This window comes from Narcine bancroftii, chromosome 3 (genome assembly GCF_036971445.1).
Source record: "Narcine bancroftii isolate sNarBan1 chromosome 3, sNarBan1.hap1, whole genome shotgun sequence".
NCBI classification, from domain to species: Eukaryota; Metazoa; Chordata; class Chondrichthyes; order Torpediniformes; family Narcinidae; genus Narcine; species Narcine bancroftii.
In genome coordinates, this window is record NC_091471.1 from 247,737,562 (window position 1) to 247,754,183 (window position 16,622).

A 16,622-nucleotide genomic window follows, 5' to 3' on the forward strand; every position below is an offset into this window, starting at 1 on the left:
GTCAAGAGGTTCGCCACCTGACCAGGTTTATTACCCAGAACTAGATCTAGTATGGACTCTCGTCAGCTGGTCCACATACTGTGTCAGGAATCCTTCCTGATCACACCTGACAAATTCAGCCCCATCTATCCCTCTTGCAGTCAGGAGGTACCAGTCAATATTAGCGAAGTTGAAATCCCCCATAACCACAACCCTGTATTTCCTGCACCATTCTGAGATCTGACTGCTTATCTGCTCCTCGGTGTCCTGAGGGCTATTTGGGAGTCTAGATGCTACTACCCCCAGCACAGTGATAGTTCCCTTCCTATTTCTGACTTCCACCCACACTGACTCAATGGACAATTCCTCTGCAGCTTTCTTCTTTTCTGTAGTCATGATGCTATCCCTGACCAGTAATGCTGCTCCTCCTCCTTTTGTACCTCCCATCCTATTCCCTTTTTTAAAAAGCCTAAACCCCGGTGCGATACCTGCATGAGCCAATCCAGCCAAGTTTCTGTAATGGCCACATCGTAGTTCCACGTACTGATCCATACTCTAAGTTCATCCCCTTGATTTCTAATACTCCTTGCATTGAAATACACATTAAGTGTCACTGCAGGTTGTCTTCAGAGTGTCTGCGAAAAGAAATTCATGTGTTGAAAATTATTTTTTATGGATTCCTTTTCCAGAAACACGCACTAATGGGGCAGGTATCCCACCAAACAATAGTAATGCAGTTTATTCTGGAACTTGCCAAGAGCCTTAAGGTGGATCCAAGAGCTTGTTTCCGACAATTCTTCACCAAAATCAAGGTATGGAAAAGGTTGGCAGTCATTTTATTTTCTAACAGTTTAAATGTACTGCACTGTTTCAGATTGTCACGTGTGAAACCAGAATTTGTAATTTTACCTTGTGATCTCATGTTGTCTTCACTCATCCAATATCTTTGTGTTAACTGTAATCAGTTTTATGGCGTTCAATAGAGGTGTGATTACATAACCTTTTGATGTCATTATGCTGCATCTATTTTAAATTTTTTTTATTTTTCACACTTTGAACCATATTCACCAAAATACACACAAACATTTCCATCTTGAATATACGCAGTGGCTTTTTCCCCCCTGCCTTCCCTCCCTCCTTCCCACCCCCCTCCCCACCCACTAAATGTTCAACATATACAATACATTAAACCCATTAAATAATGTCATCACACAATGAAAATCAGCAAGAAAATTGTGTCATCTACTTTTACACACTGGGTCAGTTCATTTCGTCGTCTTCTCATTCTGTCATTTTAGGGGGTGGAGGTCTGCAGAAGGCCCTCTCTGTTATGTTCCATGTATGGTTCCAAATTTGTTCGAATACTGTGATGTTATTTCTACTTGAAGGACAAATTGGAAAGCAGGCTGAGATTACCAGAAGGAAGCAGCTTTGAATATGTGAATACAGGCACAATGATAATTAAAAGATTTATAACAAACATGTACATCAAGCTGCAAGAGAAAGAGAATGATGAAATAAGCTGTAAACACACAAAAGTGGGAACAAGATCTAAACATAAAGATAAAAAATGAAAAATGGGAAAAGCTATGCTCCACAACTATGAGAAATACAATAAACACGAGGTTATGCATGATACAATATAATTGGTTACACAGGCTATACACCACGCCCCAAAAGTTAAATAAATTGGACCCAACAGTATCAGATAGATGTTTTCACTGTAAGAAGGAAATGGGAAAAACAGAACATGCAATTTGGGCATGTGAAAAATTGAGAAAATTTTGGGAAGATCTAAATCAGGTATTAAATAAAATCACAAAAAGCAACATACCAAAAAATCCAGAGATCTTTCTTCTAAGTAATATAAAAAGTAAAGAACTAGGCCTCAATTTGGATGAAGCACAAAAAAGATTTATTATGATAGCCTTAGCTGTAGTAAAAAAAATGTATAATGTCAACCTGGAAATCAGAAGAGAGCCTGAGAGTACAGCAATGGTATATAGAAATGAATAAATATATTCCATTGGAAAAAAAACATATAATTATGCTGCATCTTGAGGTGTTTATTTACTTCTACCTTTTCAGACAGCGGATAAGCAGTATGTCGAGGCATTTAATGATGAACTTGAAGCCTTTAAGGAAAGGGTCAAAGGTCGTGCCCAAGCAAGGATAGAAAAGGCAATGAAGGAATATGAAGAAGAGGAACGTCAGAAGCGTATGGGACCTGGTGGGCTTGACCCTGTCGAGGTGTATGAAAATCTCCCAGTAGTGAGTAGACCATTTTATGATAGAAATTATGGTGAAATTAGCTGCATCTTAATCCCATCAGAAGCCAAGTACAACTTTTAACTTTTCCTAAATATGATGTTCCCATCTGTGTCCTCGGGAAATCCCCAAGACTGGCAATTATCCTTGCACTTTCTGAGGCAGCGCAGTTAATGTAGCTGTTAGCACAATGCCATTACAGCACCAGCAAACAGTGTCGGATTTGAACCTGGACTGTAAGGAGTTTGTACATTCTCCCTATGTCTATGTGGGTTTTCTCTGAGTGACCCAGTTTCCTCCCACCCTCCTAAACGTACTAAAGTTTCCTTTGCCAGTTGAGAATTGTTCATTGTTTTTACGACTTTCATGTTACAATGTCCCTGTTTCGTAATGTAATGAAGGGCTATTTCAAGGCTTCATATATAATTGGGTGTGCTTTTAAGAACCAGGTCCAATCTTCTTTTTGAGATCAAATATGGGCTGGATCTACCAGAGAATGAAAGAATATAATTAACATGCCTTTGACACCATTGTTCAAAAGCCATCGAATATACTGTTTTCAGGAAAAAAAAGAATATACTGTTTTCAGAAAGGAGTGAAACGCGAAATTCTGCAGATGCTGTGGTTGTAGTAAAAGCACAGAAATGCTGGAGGATCTCAGCAGGTCTCACAGCGTCCATTGGAGGTAAAGATATATAACCAACATTTTGGGCCTGAATCCTTCTTCAAAGTACAAGTGAAAAGCAGGCAGCGTCTAAAGGCTGGGAAGAAGGAAATAATGGGCAGGGGGAGGAGAATACAGACCAACAGACAAAAGGTGTTAATTAGATATGAACTGGACACAGGAAAGGCTTAAGTACAACCTGACAAAAGTGTTCTTCAGTCCTCAGTGCAAAAACATGTAAACGCACATCCACATATAGAGAAATAATACATGTGGAGTATGTATCTACAAATATAAAAATCAATTTTGCAGGGTTTGTCTGAGCAGTTCATTAAGTTGTTCAGCAATCTTGCTGCTTTTGGGAAGAAGCTGTCTCTGATACTCCTGTACCTCTTTCCCAATGGAAATAGTTAAAAAATGCTGAGGACTGGTAGGGATCCTCGCCTGTCAGTCTTCTCAAGAAGTGCAATCACTGTTGCACCTTCCTGACAAGTGAAGAGATGAGAGAGAATTGACTGGGGGGGGGGGGGGTGTAGTTTTGGCTCTGTGGAATCAGCTGGGGTGGTAAAGAAAAGGTTACATAGGGATAGATGGGAGCGGGGGGAGGGGGGGGAAGCTTGGAAATTGGAGATTAAAGACATCCGGTTGGAGGATGCCCAGACAGGATATTAGGTGTTCTTCCAATTTACGGGTGCTCTCATTCTGGCAGTTCACGAGGCATGAACAACTTGTCATGGGAATGGGGCTTGGTATTTAATGAGTGGCCACTGGGAGATCCCTGCTATTGTAGTGAACAGATGTGAGGTGCTCAGCACTGATATTTTTATCATTGCTTTTTATTTATTTTCTCTTTTTTCCCACCCCCTCCCTGTCTGCATTTGTTCTCCCTGATGTAGAAAAGACCACAACAGGAGCGCGCCAAACATCCTTCCAAATGAGGCAACACTTGTGAATATGCAGGGGTCATCGACTGCATTCTGTACTCACATTGTGGTCTCCTCTGTGTGTCTCATCCTTGACATTTGACTCCAACATCTTCCCAACCATTGACATCAGGCTAATCGGTCTATAATTTCCTTTCTGCATCTTGAATCGTGGGATGACATATGTGATATTTTTTTTCCAGCTTTCTGAGCACCTTCTCCCTTGAAATAGTAACTGCACTTACTTCCCTTCCCTGGAATCCTTCAACATCTGGCACATTATCACAATGAACTCTAATGCAAAATACTCATGTAATTCCTCTGCCATCTTCTTGTCCCCCATTAGTGTTTCACCAGGGTCATTTTCTAGTGATCCTATATCTACTGCTACATCTCTTTTACTCTCTGTACTTGAAGAAGCTTTTGTATTCTTTTTGATATTATTTGGTCGCCTACTTTCATACTTAATCTTTTCCCTCCGAGTTTTTAGTTACCTTCTGCTAATTTTTTAAAACTTCCCAATCCTCTATCTTCCCACTAATTTTAGCTTCCTTGCTCTTTTACATTGACTTTGACTTAGTTGTCAGCCACAGTTGTGACATTTTTCCATTCAAATATTTACTCTTTTTGGTTTCTCTTTCTCCTGCACCTTCCTCATCTCTTGCAGAAACTCCATACATTGCTGTTCTGCCGTCTTCCCGACTAGTCTGCTTTGGCCAGTTCCTCTTTCAGACCACTGTAATTCCCTTTACTGAAATGACCACACATGTAACTTTAGTTTCTCATTGTTAAGCCGCAAGTTGAACTCAATCATGTTGTGATCACTGCCCCCTAATGGTTCCTTTACTTTCAGATCATTACACAACACCTAATCCAGTACAGCCAAACCCCTCGTGGGCTCATCATTAAGCTGCTCTAACAAACCATCTACAAATTCTCTCCCTTGAGATCTGGTCCCAATGTAGTTTTCCCAATCTACATGCATATTAAAATCCCCCATGTCTACCATAACATTGGCTTTCTGGGACACCTTTAATGTTTGCTGTTGTAATTTGTTGTCCACATCCTAGCTACTCTTTGGAGCTCTGTATAAAACTGCCAACAGTATCTCTTTATTCTTGCCTTTTCTTAACTCAACCCTCAATGATTCCATATCTTATCCTAGGTCATTTCTTTCTAATGATTTAATGTTATTCCTTTCCAGTAGATCCACACCAGCCCCTCTGCTTACCTGCCATTCCTTTTGATCCATTGTATCTTGAGACATTCAGCTACTAATGCATCCTTTAGCCACAACTCTGTGATGGCCAGGATATCATACCTGCCAATGTGTAGTTGTATCACAATGTCATCCACTTTATTTCTAATGAATTTAAATACAAAACATTTAGCCCTGTATGTGTAACTTTTTTGACTCTGTTCCTGTTGCATTGCAACTCATTTCACTGGCTACAATTTTGCCCTATCTGCCCGTTCTTCCACACAAACTCCCTACTAGCTGCCCTTTTCATTTTGGTTCCTACCCCTCCGCCCCCCCTGCAAATCCTAGTTTAAACAGCATTTGCAAACCTGGAGTTCAGATGCAACATGTCCCACTTGTACAGGTCACTCCTTCCCCAGAACAGGTTCCAATGATCCAAGAATTTAAAACCCTTCCCCTTGTGCCATCTCTTCAGCCAAGTTTGCTTGCACTATCTTCCTGTTCTACCTTCCCTAGCTCGTGGGACTGGGAGTAATCTGGAGATTATCATTATGGAGGTCTTCATCTAACTCCCTAAATTGACTTTGCAGGTCCTTTATTCCACTCCTGCCAATGTCATTGGAACCAATAGAAACCACGACCTCCCCCTCCCCCTTAAGAATATTCTGCACTTGTTCTGATACATCCTGGACCAGATCACCCAGTAGGGAACACCATCCTGGAGTCTCTTTTGCAACTGCAGAAACTCCTATCGAGTCTCCTGTGACTATTGTTATACCTGGCTTCACCCTTCCCTCTGAGGCTCAGAGCTTACCACAGTGCTATTGGTATGGCTGCTGCCTAGCCCAGATTTGGCATTCTCTCTCTTCTCCCCCCCACCCCCACCCCCCCCCCCCCCCCCCCCCAGCAGTATCCAAAAGGGTATACTTGCTCCTGAGGGGAATGGCAATAAGGGTATCCTGCACTGTCTGACTTCTCCCTTTCCCTCCCCTCATGTTCACCCTACCTTCCTCCTGCCCCCTTGGAATGATTAAGTCCCTGTAACTCCTCTGTCTATCACCCCCTCAGCCTCCCAAATGATCCAGAGTTCAACCAACTCTAGTTCCAATTCCCTAACATGGTCTGTAAGGATTTGCAGTTGGATGCACTTCTCATAGATTATGTTGTCGGGGATACTGTTGGCCAATCTGCTGTCCGACTGAGATCACCTGCAAATTGGAGAAACAACACCTAGTATTCCATCTTGACACACTAGAACCAGATGGCATTGACATCGACTTCTCTGATTTCCATTAGATCCTCCCTTCTAACCTTCCCCATACCCTTTCCTCTCCCTATGTTTCCCTTTCTCTTTTCCCTTTTCCTTCTCTCCTTCCTCCAGCTCTGCTTCCACAAAGCCAACCCTAACTCACCCCTCTCCCAGTCGATTCTCACTTTTCCTCTCTCCTGTGTCCCATCCATATCCAATTAACATCTTTTGTCTGTACTGCTCCCTCTACCCATTCTTCCTTTCTCCCCAGCTCTTTTAAATTTAGCGCCTGCCTGCTTTTTACTCCATACCTTGAAGAACTTTAGCCTGAAACATGGAAGCTGAAAAATTTGCTGAGTTTCTCCAGCACTTCTGTGTTATTAGAAAGGAACCTGAGAACAAGTCTGGTTGTGTTTGTTGCTTTGTTGCTCCAGATTTATCAAATTGGATTTCTGACTGTCTCTGATTCTTTCAGAGAAGTTCCTGAGATTGATCAGTTTAAATGGATCTTCCAGTGCCCAACTATTTCAATTCTGCACCCTATTCACGTGTCGACATGTCTGTCCGTGGCCTTGTGTACCATCTAACCAAGACCACCCATAAATTAGAGTAGCAACACCTAATTTTCCATCTCAGCAATCTCCAGTCAGATGGTATTAACGCTAATTTTTTTCTACCTCTGGTTTCTGCTAGCCTACTCCCCATTCTTCCTCTTTCCTCCAGATTTCCCTCCCCATTCACAGAGCTTGCAGGAATGCCTACCCTCCCTAATCTTCCCATTATCACCTGCCTATGGGATTGTGCCCCTTCTCCTACCTCCCCAACATTTTGTTTGGGCCGTGTCCACGTCTTGATGAAGGGCTCAGGCCCGAAACATTGGTTGAGTATCTTTATCTTTGCTACACTGTTTGACCTGCTGAGTTTCTCCAGCACTGTTTTTACTTTAATTACTGTTCGTAGACCTTCATGTTTTACTCCAGTTTATATGGTGTTTGGTGAGCTAAGTATGCAGGAAAGTAATTTGTATAGCCACTCCCTGTGCTCAAAGATCTTGTCCTTGGCAGTCTAGTTTCATCCTTTGCATACTTCCAATTTCGTCCACCGTAATTTTTAACATGGAGTGATCACTCCTCCACTTGCGCAGCATTTTACCTGGTACACGTACAAAAATTCTCAAGATCAAACATCAATTCTCAAGTCTTGTCAGGACCAAAGTGATTCTGAAATTTCCAAATATTTTAAAAAACCCTCCTTTACTGGAAATCTGACCGCTGAAACCTAAGTTGCAGTTGATATTTAAGCATGTTAAGATAAATATAAATAGTTTTTTAATTGGAATGTTTTTATTATATTTGGTTAACCAAAATGAGAGAAGCTGATCATGATCCTTGGAATTAGCAACACCTGATCTGCCAGGTTTACTCCATCCCAATAAATTTTGAGGTACTGTAGTTAAGTTTTGTCTTGTGCAGGTTCTAAAACTTTGCAACATTGTTCTAACTCTGCTTACTGCTTTTGCAGGAGATGAAGAATTGTTTTGATGCAAAAGATATTCAGTTGTTGCAAGATGTTATCAGCAAAATGGACCCAACCGTAAGTAATGCAAGCATCCAACACTTTAAGACAACAATGTGTTTAATTAATGTCCAGATTATTATTTCCTGCTGGGATCTTGATTTGTTTTTCCTTTTCTACACTTCTGGGTCTTGACTGCTGAAGGCATGATGCGATTTTTATGAATTAAAGGAATTTTGAGGGGGAACCCAAATGTTTGATCACTCTGCCAACTCTTGTTGGGGCTATTTTCTAGTGAGTGGTCTGCTGCTTCATAGAAGAAATGGATTGGAAGGTTCCATATGTGGGGAGTGATGAGAAAATAATCTTCAAGTTAAGTGAACACAATAATTTAAAAAGTAATGAAAATTTTACTTTTTGAAGATTTGAAATTTGAGTTGGTAATTCATAAGAATGGCACTGAAGAGCTCTAAATGTTACACTGGACAACAAATTTTTCAAAAGGTTTGCTTCCTGAATAAAGAAGGCGATTATGATTTACAACTTCAAGCTGAACACAGATAATTTCAAATTTGCTGTATCATTAATTAAAATTTTATATTTTTCACACCATAAACCACATTGACCATGATACATACATTTTCCTTTTCAAATATATACAGTGTCATTTTCTCCCCCCCCTCCTCCCATCCCACCCTCCCTACCTCCCCCCATCCATTTAAAGTACAAAATCTAAGATACATTAAACCAGTCAAACAATGTTGTCATTCAATAAAAATAAACAAGAAATTCCACTGAGTCAATTCTTTTCATTTCCTTCTTTCGTTAATTTAGGTGATGAATGTCCCCGGTAGGTTTTCTCTATTGTGTTTCATGTATGGCTCCCATATTTGTTCAAATATTTCAATATTATTTCTTAAACTATATGTTATTTTTTCTAATGGAATACATTTATTCATTTCTATATACCATTGTTGTATTCTCAAATTATCTTCCAATTTGCAGGTTGACATAATACATTTTTTTGCTACGGCAAGAGCTATTTTAACAAATCTTTTTTGTGCACCATCCAAATCAATTCCAACTTCTTTGTTTTTTATGTTACTTTGGAGGAAGATCTCTGGGTTTTTTGGTATATTGTTTTCTGTAATTTTATTTAATATCTGGGTTAGATCTTCCCAAAATTTTTCTACTTTATCACATGTCCAGATTGCATGAATTGTTGTTCCCATTTCTTTTTTACAACGAAAACATCTGTCAGATACTGTTGGGTCCCATTTATTTAACTTTTGAGGTGTAATGTATAGCCTGTGTATCCAGTTATATTGTATCATACGTAACCTCGTATTTATTGTATTTCTCATCGTTCCAGAACATAACTTCTCCCATGTTTCCTTTTTTATCTTTATATTTAAATCTTGTTCCCATTTTTGTTTAGTTTTACCATTTGTTTCCTCATTCTTCTTTTCTTGCAGTTTAATATACATATTTGTTATAAATCTTTTGATTATCATTGTATCTGTAATCACATATTCAAAGTTACTTCCCTCTGGTAACCTCAGACTGCTTCCTAATTTATCCTTCAAGTAGGATCTCAATTGGTAATATGCCAGCACTGTATCTTGAGTTATATTGTATTTATCTTTCATTTGTTCAAAGGATAATAATCTATTTCCTGAAAAACAATTTTCTCTACTTTTGATCCCTTTTTTCTCCCATTCTCTTAAGGAAAGGTCATCTATTGTAAAAGGGAGTAACTGATTTTGCGACATTATTAGTTTTGGTAATTGATTAGTTTTATTCCTTTCTACTTGAATCTTCTTCCAAACATTGAGCAGATGATGTAATACTGGAGAACTCCTACGTTGTACCAATTTTTCATCCCATTTATATAATATGTGTTCAGGTATCTTTTCCCCTATTTTATCTAGTTCTTATCTAGTCCAATCTGGTTTTTCCCATGTTTGGTAAAAATCTGATAGGTATCTTAATTGTGCGGCTCTATAATAATTTTTAAAGTTTGGCAGTTGTAAGCCTCCTTGTTTATACCATTCTGTTAATTTATCTAGTGCTATCCTCGGTTTCCCCCCTTTCCATAAAATTTTCCTTATTATTTTCTTTTAACTCCTTGAAGAATTTCTCTGTCAAGTGTATTGGCAATGCCTGAAATACGTATTGTATCTTTGGGAAAATGTTCATTTTAATACAGTTTATCCTTCCTATTAGTGTTAATGATAAATCTTTCCAATGCTCTAAATCGCCCTGTAATTTTTTCATTAGTGGATAATAATTGAGTTTATATAGATGGCCGAGATTTTTATTTATTTGTATACCTAGGTATCTTATTGCTTGCATTTGCCATCTGAATGGTGATTCCTTCTTAAATTTTGAGAAATACGCTTTATTCAATGGCATTGCTTCACTTTTATTTACGTTACTCTTGTAACCCGACACTTCTCCATATTCCTTCAATTTCTTATATAATTCTTTTATTGATAGTTCTGGTTCTGCTAAGTATACTATAACATCATCCGCAAATAAACTGATTTTATATTCCTTGTCTTTTATTTTTATCCCTTTTATATTATTTTATGTTCTTATCAATTCTGCTAGTGGTTCTATAGCTAACGCGAACAATAAAGGTGATAGTGGACATCCCTGCCTTGTTGATCTGCTTAAGTTAAATTGCTTTGACATATATCCATTTACTGTCACTTTTGCCAATGGCCCCTTATATAATGCTTTAATCCAATTAATATACTTCTCTGGTAAACTTAAATTTTGCAATACTTTGAATAAATAATTCCATTCTACTCTGTCAAAGGCCTTCTCTGCGTCTAAAGCAACTGCTACTGTTGGCGCTTTACTCCTTTCTACTGCATGAATTAAGTTAATAAATTTAATAAATCCAGTTTGGTCTAGATTTACCATTTTGGGTACATAATCTGCTAATCTGTTTGCTAATAGTTTAGCTATTATCTTATTATCTGTGTTAAGTAATGATATTGGTCTATATGACGCTGGTGCGAGTGGATCTTTCCCTTACTTTGGTATTACTGTAATTATTGCTGTTTTACATGAATCTGGTAAGCTTTGTGTTTTGTCAATCTGGTTGATTACTTCCAGGAGGGGAGGAATTAATAAATCTTTAAATGTTTTATAGAATTCTATTGGGAATCCATCCTCTCCTGGTGTTTTATTATTTGGTAGTTTTTTTATTATCTCTTGTATTTCTACTATTTCAAATGGTTCTGTTAATTTATTTTGTTCCTCTATTTGTAATTTTGGTAGTTCCATTTTAGTTAAAAATTCATCTATTTTGCCTTCTTTCCCTTCGTTTTCAGTTTGGTATAATTGTTCATAGAATTCTCTAAAGTTTTCATTGATCTCCGTTGGATTATATGTGATTTGTTTGTCTTTTTTCCTTGATGCCAATACCATTTTCTTAGCTTGTTCTGTCTTAAGCTGCCATGCTAGAATTTTGTGCGTTTTTTCCCCTAGTTCATAATATTTCTGTTTTGTCTTCATTATGTTCTTCTCCACCTTATATGTTTGTAGTGTGTCATACTTTATTTTTTTATCTGCCAATTCTCTTCTTTTAGTTGTATCTTCCTTCATTGCTAATTCTTTTTCTATATTTACTATTTCTCTTTCCAACTACTCTGTTTCCTGATTATAGTCCTTCTTCATCTTGGTTACATAACTTATTATTTGCCCTCTAATGAACGCTTTCATTGCATCCCATAGTATAAACTTATCTTTCACTGATTCCGTATTTATTTCAAAATACATTTTAATTTGTCTTTCAATTAATTCTCTAAAATCCTGCCTTTTAAGTAGCATGGAGTTTAATCTCCATCTATACATTCTTGGAGGGATGTCCTCTAACTCTATTGTCAATATCAAGGGTGAATGGTCCGATAATATTCTAGCTTTATATTCTGTTTTTCTTACTCTATCTTGCATACGAGCTGATAACAGAAATAGGTCTATTCTTGAGTATGTTTTATGTCTACCCGAATAATATGAATATTCCTTTTCCTTTGGGTGTTGTTTCCTCCATATATCCAAAAGTTGCATTTCTTGCATCAATTTAATTATAAATTTGGTTACTTTGTTCTTTCTGTTAATTTTTTTCCCAGTTTTATCCATATTTGAATCCAAATTAAGGTTGAAATCCCCTCCTATTAATATGTTCCCTTGCGTATCTGCTATCTTCAAAAAAATATCTTGCATAAACTTTTGATCTTCTTCGTTAGGTGAATATACAAATTTGCTGTATCATGAAGGAAGTTGGAGAAACATTAAATTGACTTTTATTGAATTTAGCAAGTTTAATCGCATCATGATGCTGGTGCATTGCGTTAGTTCAACTGACCTAAGCATATTTTGCCGCTGATTTTCGTTTGTACTCAGCATCTGATGCCACTCATGTTAGTGTCCAACAATAGTTGGCCAGCATTGATGGATTTCATTTGCCCTGATGCTGCTTTTCCATGGTTGCAATGTCTTGGTGAAACCTTTCAACATGTTCATCACTGACTGCAAATGCAGAAAATAAATTTTCAATGACGTGTTTGGTATCCTTGAATTATCTTGTTAATCAGCTGCATGTAGTTTAGTGCTCTGTAGTTGCCAGGAAAATTCTCAACCTGTTTAGATGCCTTCCAAGCATGTCCAGTTCAAAAACTACATTTGTGTAGCACCTGCACTGAGTTCATGGCCAGACATGCTTGGACTGATCAAAACAGCTTGCTTTGTGGGGACTACCAGTAGACTTAAAATATGCTGGGATGTCACAAAAATAGGTTATATATTTTTAAAAAAGGTGATTTCTGAGATCAACAGCCTAAAATCCATCCACAAACTCCCAGAAAGTAGATCAGGAAGCAAAATCTTTGTTGTCCTGTTATCAGTCCAGCTGATGTGCGAATGTTGGAGCAAAGTTGTAACTAGTGAAGCTAAAAGGGTCACATAAGATTTGTGCTTCAATCAATCTTTGTCCATGCTTCTGTTCAGTGTGCAGTGATCCCCAGCTGAAAGTGGGTGTATCTGAATGGTCCATCATGGTAATGTTGAATTGAAGCAACTTGATCATCACCTGATGGAACACAGTGTAGTTCTTTTCCAAAAAAATAACGTCCAACTGCATGAGATTTTGAAAAATTTCCCGAAAGCATGTAGCAATGTTCCTCCTTTCCTTTGATAGAGATGGTTGTGTGATTTTTATTAAAACCGAATCTACTCGTTGCATCTTTTAGGAAGCCAAATATCACATGCAACGCTGCATTGACTCTGGGCTCTGGATCCCAAATGCAAAGGCTGCTGAGGAGGAAGGGGAGAAGAACATGGGGGAAGAGGATCCTGTATATGAAGAAGTTAAAAAGGAAGCGGCAGAAGGAAAATGAACCTATTTTTGTTGGTATAACTGCTAGCTTTAAGTGCTGTGCTTAGATACAGACTGCATCTTGTTTTCTGACCCATTAGGGTTGACACAAATTGAATATATCAATCAATGGAATGAAAATTGAGAGTCTGACACAAAGCCTTTTTTTGGTATTTTAATAAATACACAAGTTTTGAGCAGACTGCTTCACTTTTTTTTGCAGTAACTCACTGGTAACTGCCCAATGAAACAAATGTCAGAGTGGTTGACTGCTTTCCAGTTGCTTCATTAATCATTTCATGTGGAAGTTTCAATTTTAGCTCCTAAACTACCGAGTTAGATGACAAGACCCTGCATTAATGTCTTCAAGGCTCTTCAGAAGGTTTGGCTCACTGTTGAGAGAATAGTCTGCCTGTGAAACAATAACTCACTTAAATTTAAAGATAATAGAAGAATTTGTAGCTTGGGTAAATTCTGCAAGTGCACTTCATTGCAGTTGTCATCTAATTGAGGTAATATTTGGTAAGAAACAGGAGAAGATCTATTTGCACCAAATTGGAATGGGACTTGCTTGACATTCTTTTCTTTTTTCAAAACAATGTTAGTGCGTGCTCACAAACAGTGAGATGCCCCTTCAGCTTAAAACCGGGCGATTACCTTAAGGTTTCGTCCCAGTCGAATATTTGTATCCCAAGATCTGAGCATATTATCAGTGATGAATCAGGGAAAAAAATGCAATTTATTCTGGGTTTGGATTGACTGTTATGGTATTATTATGTTTTAGTGCTTCAATATTTCATTTCAGTTTCTGCACAGACAACACCCATTTTGGTAAGAGTTTTTTTTAAATCATTATCCAACAGTTTTGTCTGTACTGGGTTTGACTACTTGCATTCTGTATATATTGTAATGAAACTGCACACTGAACATATTGTGGCTCAGAATAATTGTTCAGCTCTGGCCAATGTTGCTGTCGATACTGAGTGTTACTGTGACCTGGTTGATCCGAGGCAGATGCTGCTTATGAGCAAAGGTAGCTATTGTACCATTTACGTAAATAAAAATGTGATGCAGGAAATTGCTTACGGCGGCTTTCTCCCCTCACGAGAGTAGTTTATTTCCTAAAAGTGTGGATGAAGATGCAATGGGAAAAGTCCAGAACTGAAGCAGAATTTAATTTATTGTGGTTGAGAAATGTTGGTATTCGTTGCCAAACCTGGGGCTAGTCGCATCGGTTTGTTTAGCATTCCAAAACCTATTTTCCACATTTCCAAGTCTCCAGAGAGGTTGATCATTGTATTCCTGACCTTGATTGTTAAAATTTGGATGATACTTTTATAAAAATGCCACTGCAGGTCATGCTACAGGGAACGTTCTCTTAGCTTTGAATCAGATAGGAGAAACTTCATTGCCGGTACATTCACCTTTGCTTCTTTTCAAACCCACAGATAATGCATTTATGCCAAGCATCCACCTCCATCTTGGTATCTCTTTGTTGAGCACCTCGGCTCTACCTCGATTGATTTGTTGAGGACTTTGGCTCTGTCTACCGCAATAGTGTGGCTCTCCCAGTGACCACCCATTTCAATTCCCTGTCCCATTCCCTTGTTGACATATATGTCCATGGTCTCTTGCACTGCAGATTGGGACTACCTGCAAATTGGAGGAAGAACACTTCATCGTCTGGGCACCCTCCAACCGGATGGATTAGCATTAACTTCTCCAGTTTCTGTTAAAACCCCACCCGATCTTTGTCCTCCTGTTTCCTTTCCATTTGTCTTTCTCTCTCTCTCTCTCTCTCTCTCTCTCTTCCCCACCCCCCCCCCCCCCCTCCACCTGGACAGCATAGATGTATACATCAGGATGCTCTTTATTGATTACAGTTCTGTGTAATTTGATCATGGATTTCCTCAACTTCAGACTACAATCAGTGAGGATTGATAACAAAATCTCCATTAGTACCGAAGCAGCTCAGGGCTGTGTTCTCAACTTCCTGCTCTACTCACCTTACACCTGCGACTGTGGCTCGGTACGACAATAACACCATCTCCAAATTTGCCAATGATGCCACAGTAGTGGGTTGAGTAAAGAAAGGGGATGAGTCAGCACACAGGATGGAGATTGAAAACATGGCTGAGAGGTGCACCAACAACAGCCTCGCACTCAGTGTCACCAAAACCAAGGAGCTGATTGTTGACTTCAGAAAGGGGCAGCCAGAGGTATACAATCCAGTGATCACTGGAGGATCAGAGGTGGAGAGGTTGAGCAAATAAGTTCTTGGTAGTTACTATCTCAGATAATCTTTTCTGTACAGAACACACCAATGGTATCGTGAAGAAAGCACGCAAGTGCCTCTATTTCCTCAGGAGTTTTCAGAGGTTTGGTATGATACCAGAAACCCTGCCAAATTTCTACAGATGACTGGCTGCATCACCATCTGGTATGGGGATGCCAATACCCTTGAGCGGAAAGCCCTCAGAAAGGTAGTTGACACAGGCCAGGACATCACAGGAAAAACCCTCCCCACTATTGAGTACATCGACAGGGAACGCTGCCGTCTCAGAGCAGCGCCAATCATCAAGGATCCACACCACCCAGCCCTCGCTCTGTCCTCACTGCTGCCATCAGGAAAGAGGTGTAGGTGCCACGAAACTCGCACCACCAGGTTCAGGAACAGCTGTTCCCCCGCCCCCAACCTGATGACTCCTCATCGACAAACTCAATCAGGAACTCATTTAAGGGCTCTGACTCATGCACTTTATTAATTTTTTAATGCTCTCTATTGCATAATTAGTCTACATTTGTTGTCTGTTTAGTTCTTTGTTTACGTGTATTTGATGTGATACATTTTGCATTACCAATAAAGTGGTAATTCTGCCTCTCCCATAAGGGAAAAAAAGACTCCAGGTTGTATATGATATCATGAATGTACTCTGGCAATAAATAATAAAATCTGAAATCTTTTTACCCAACCTTTTATTGGTCTGGACTCCTCCCCCTCCCATTCTTCCACCTTTCTCTCTGTCTTTATTCAGATGCCTGTCTGCCTGTCTGCTTTTTGCTTATATCTTGAAGAAGGCCTCAGGCCCAGAATTGCCTCCTATGGACACTGCAAGACTAGCCATTCCTGCAGCATTTACTGTGTATTTCACAGATTTTTGGGTTTAATTTTGAAACGAAACAGAAATCTCTAAACATTGATTACAGTATGAAACTATTTCCCTTTTCAATGTGCCATTCTACTGAATCTTTGGATCTGTTTCCCACTCCCACCCTGCCCTCCAGTCTCTTGGCTCCTTTTTACTTCCATGGTAATGGATTGAATGATTTTGTGATTTTTTTTTTTGGCTTCCTTTGAAGCTTTCTGGTTCACTGCAATGATTTTGTAAAAGTTCTGTCCTCTGAGTTTCTGTGTGTTTGACCTATCAGTTTTATGA

The 16,622-nt window shown here is 38.9% G+C and overlaps 1 protein-coding gene across 2 annotated transcripts in view; it reads left to right on the forward strand.

The window, feature by feature from the left end:
- cdc37 (cell division cycle 37 homolog (S. cerevisiae)) overlaps nucleotides 1-16,157 on the forward strand; it is a 30,630-nt gene extending 14,473 nt beyond the window's left edge. Inside the window, exons 5-8 of one of the 2 annotated variants that reach the window (XM_069927439.1) lie at nucleotides 669-791; nucleotides 2,068-2,250; nucleotides 7,806-7,877; nucleotides 8,004-8,026. In XM_069927439.1, the coding sequence (XP_069783540.1) occupies nucleotides 669-791; nucleotides 2,068-2,250; nucleotides 7,806-7,877; nucleotides 8,004-8,009 (384 nt within the window). In that variant the 3' untranslated portion in view covers nucleotides 8,010-8,026. Of the gene's footprint in view, nucleotides 1-668; nucleotides 792-2,067; nucleotides 2,251-7,805; nucleotides 7,878-8,003; nucleotides 8,027-13,060 lie in introns of those variants that run through there. The other variant, XM_069927438.1, reaches the window with a different exon arrangement.
- Nucleotides 16,158-16,622: the final 465 nt, after the last annotated feature.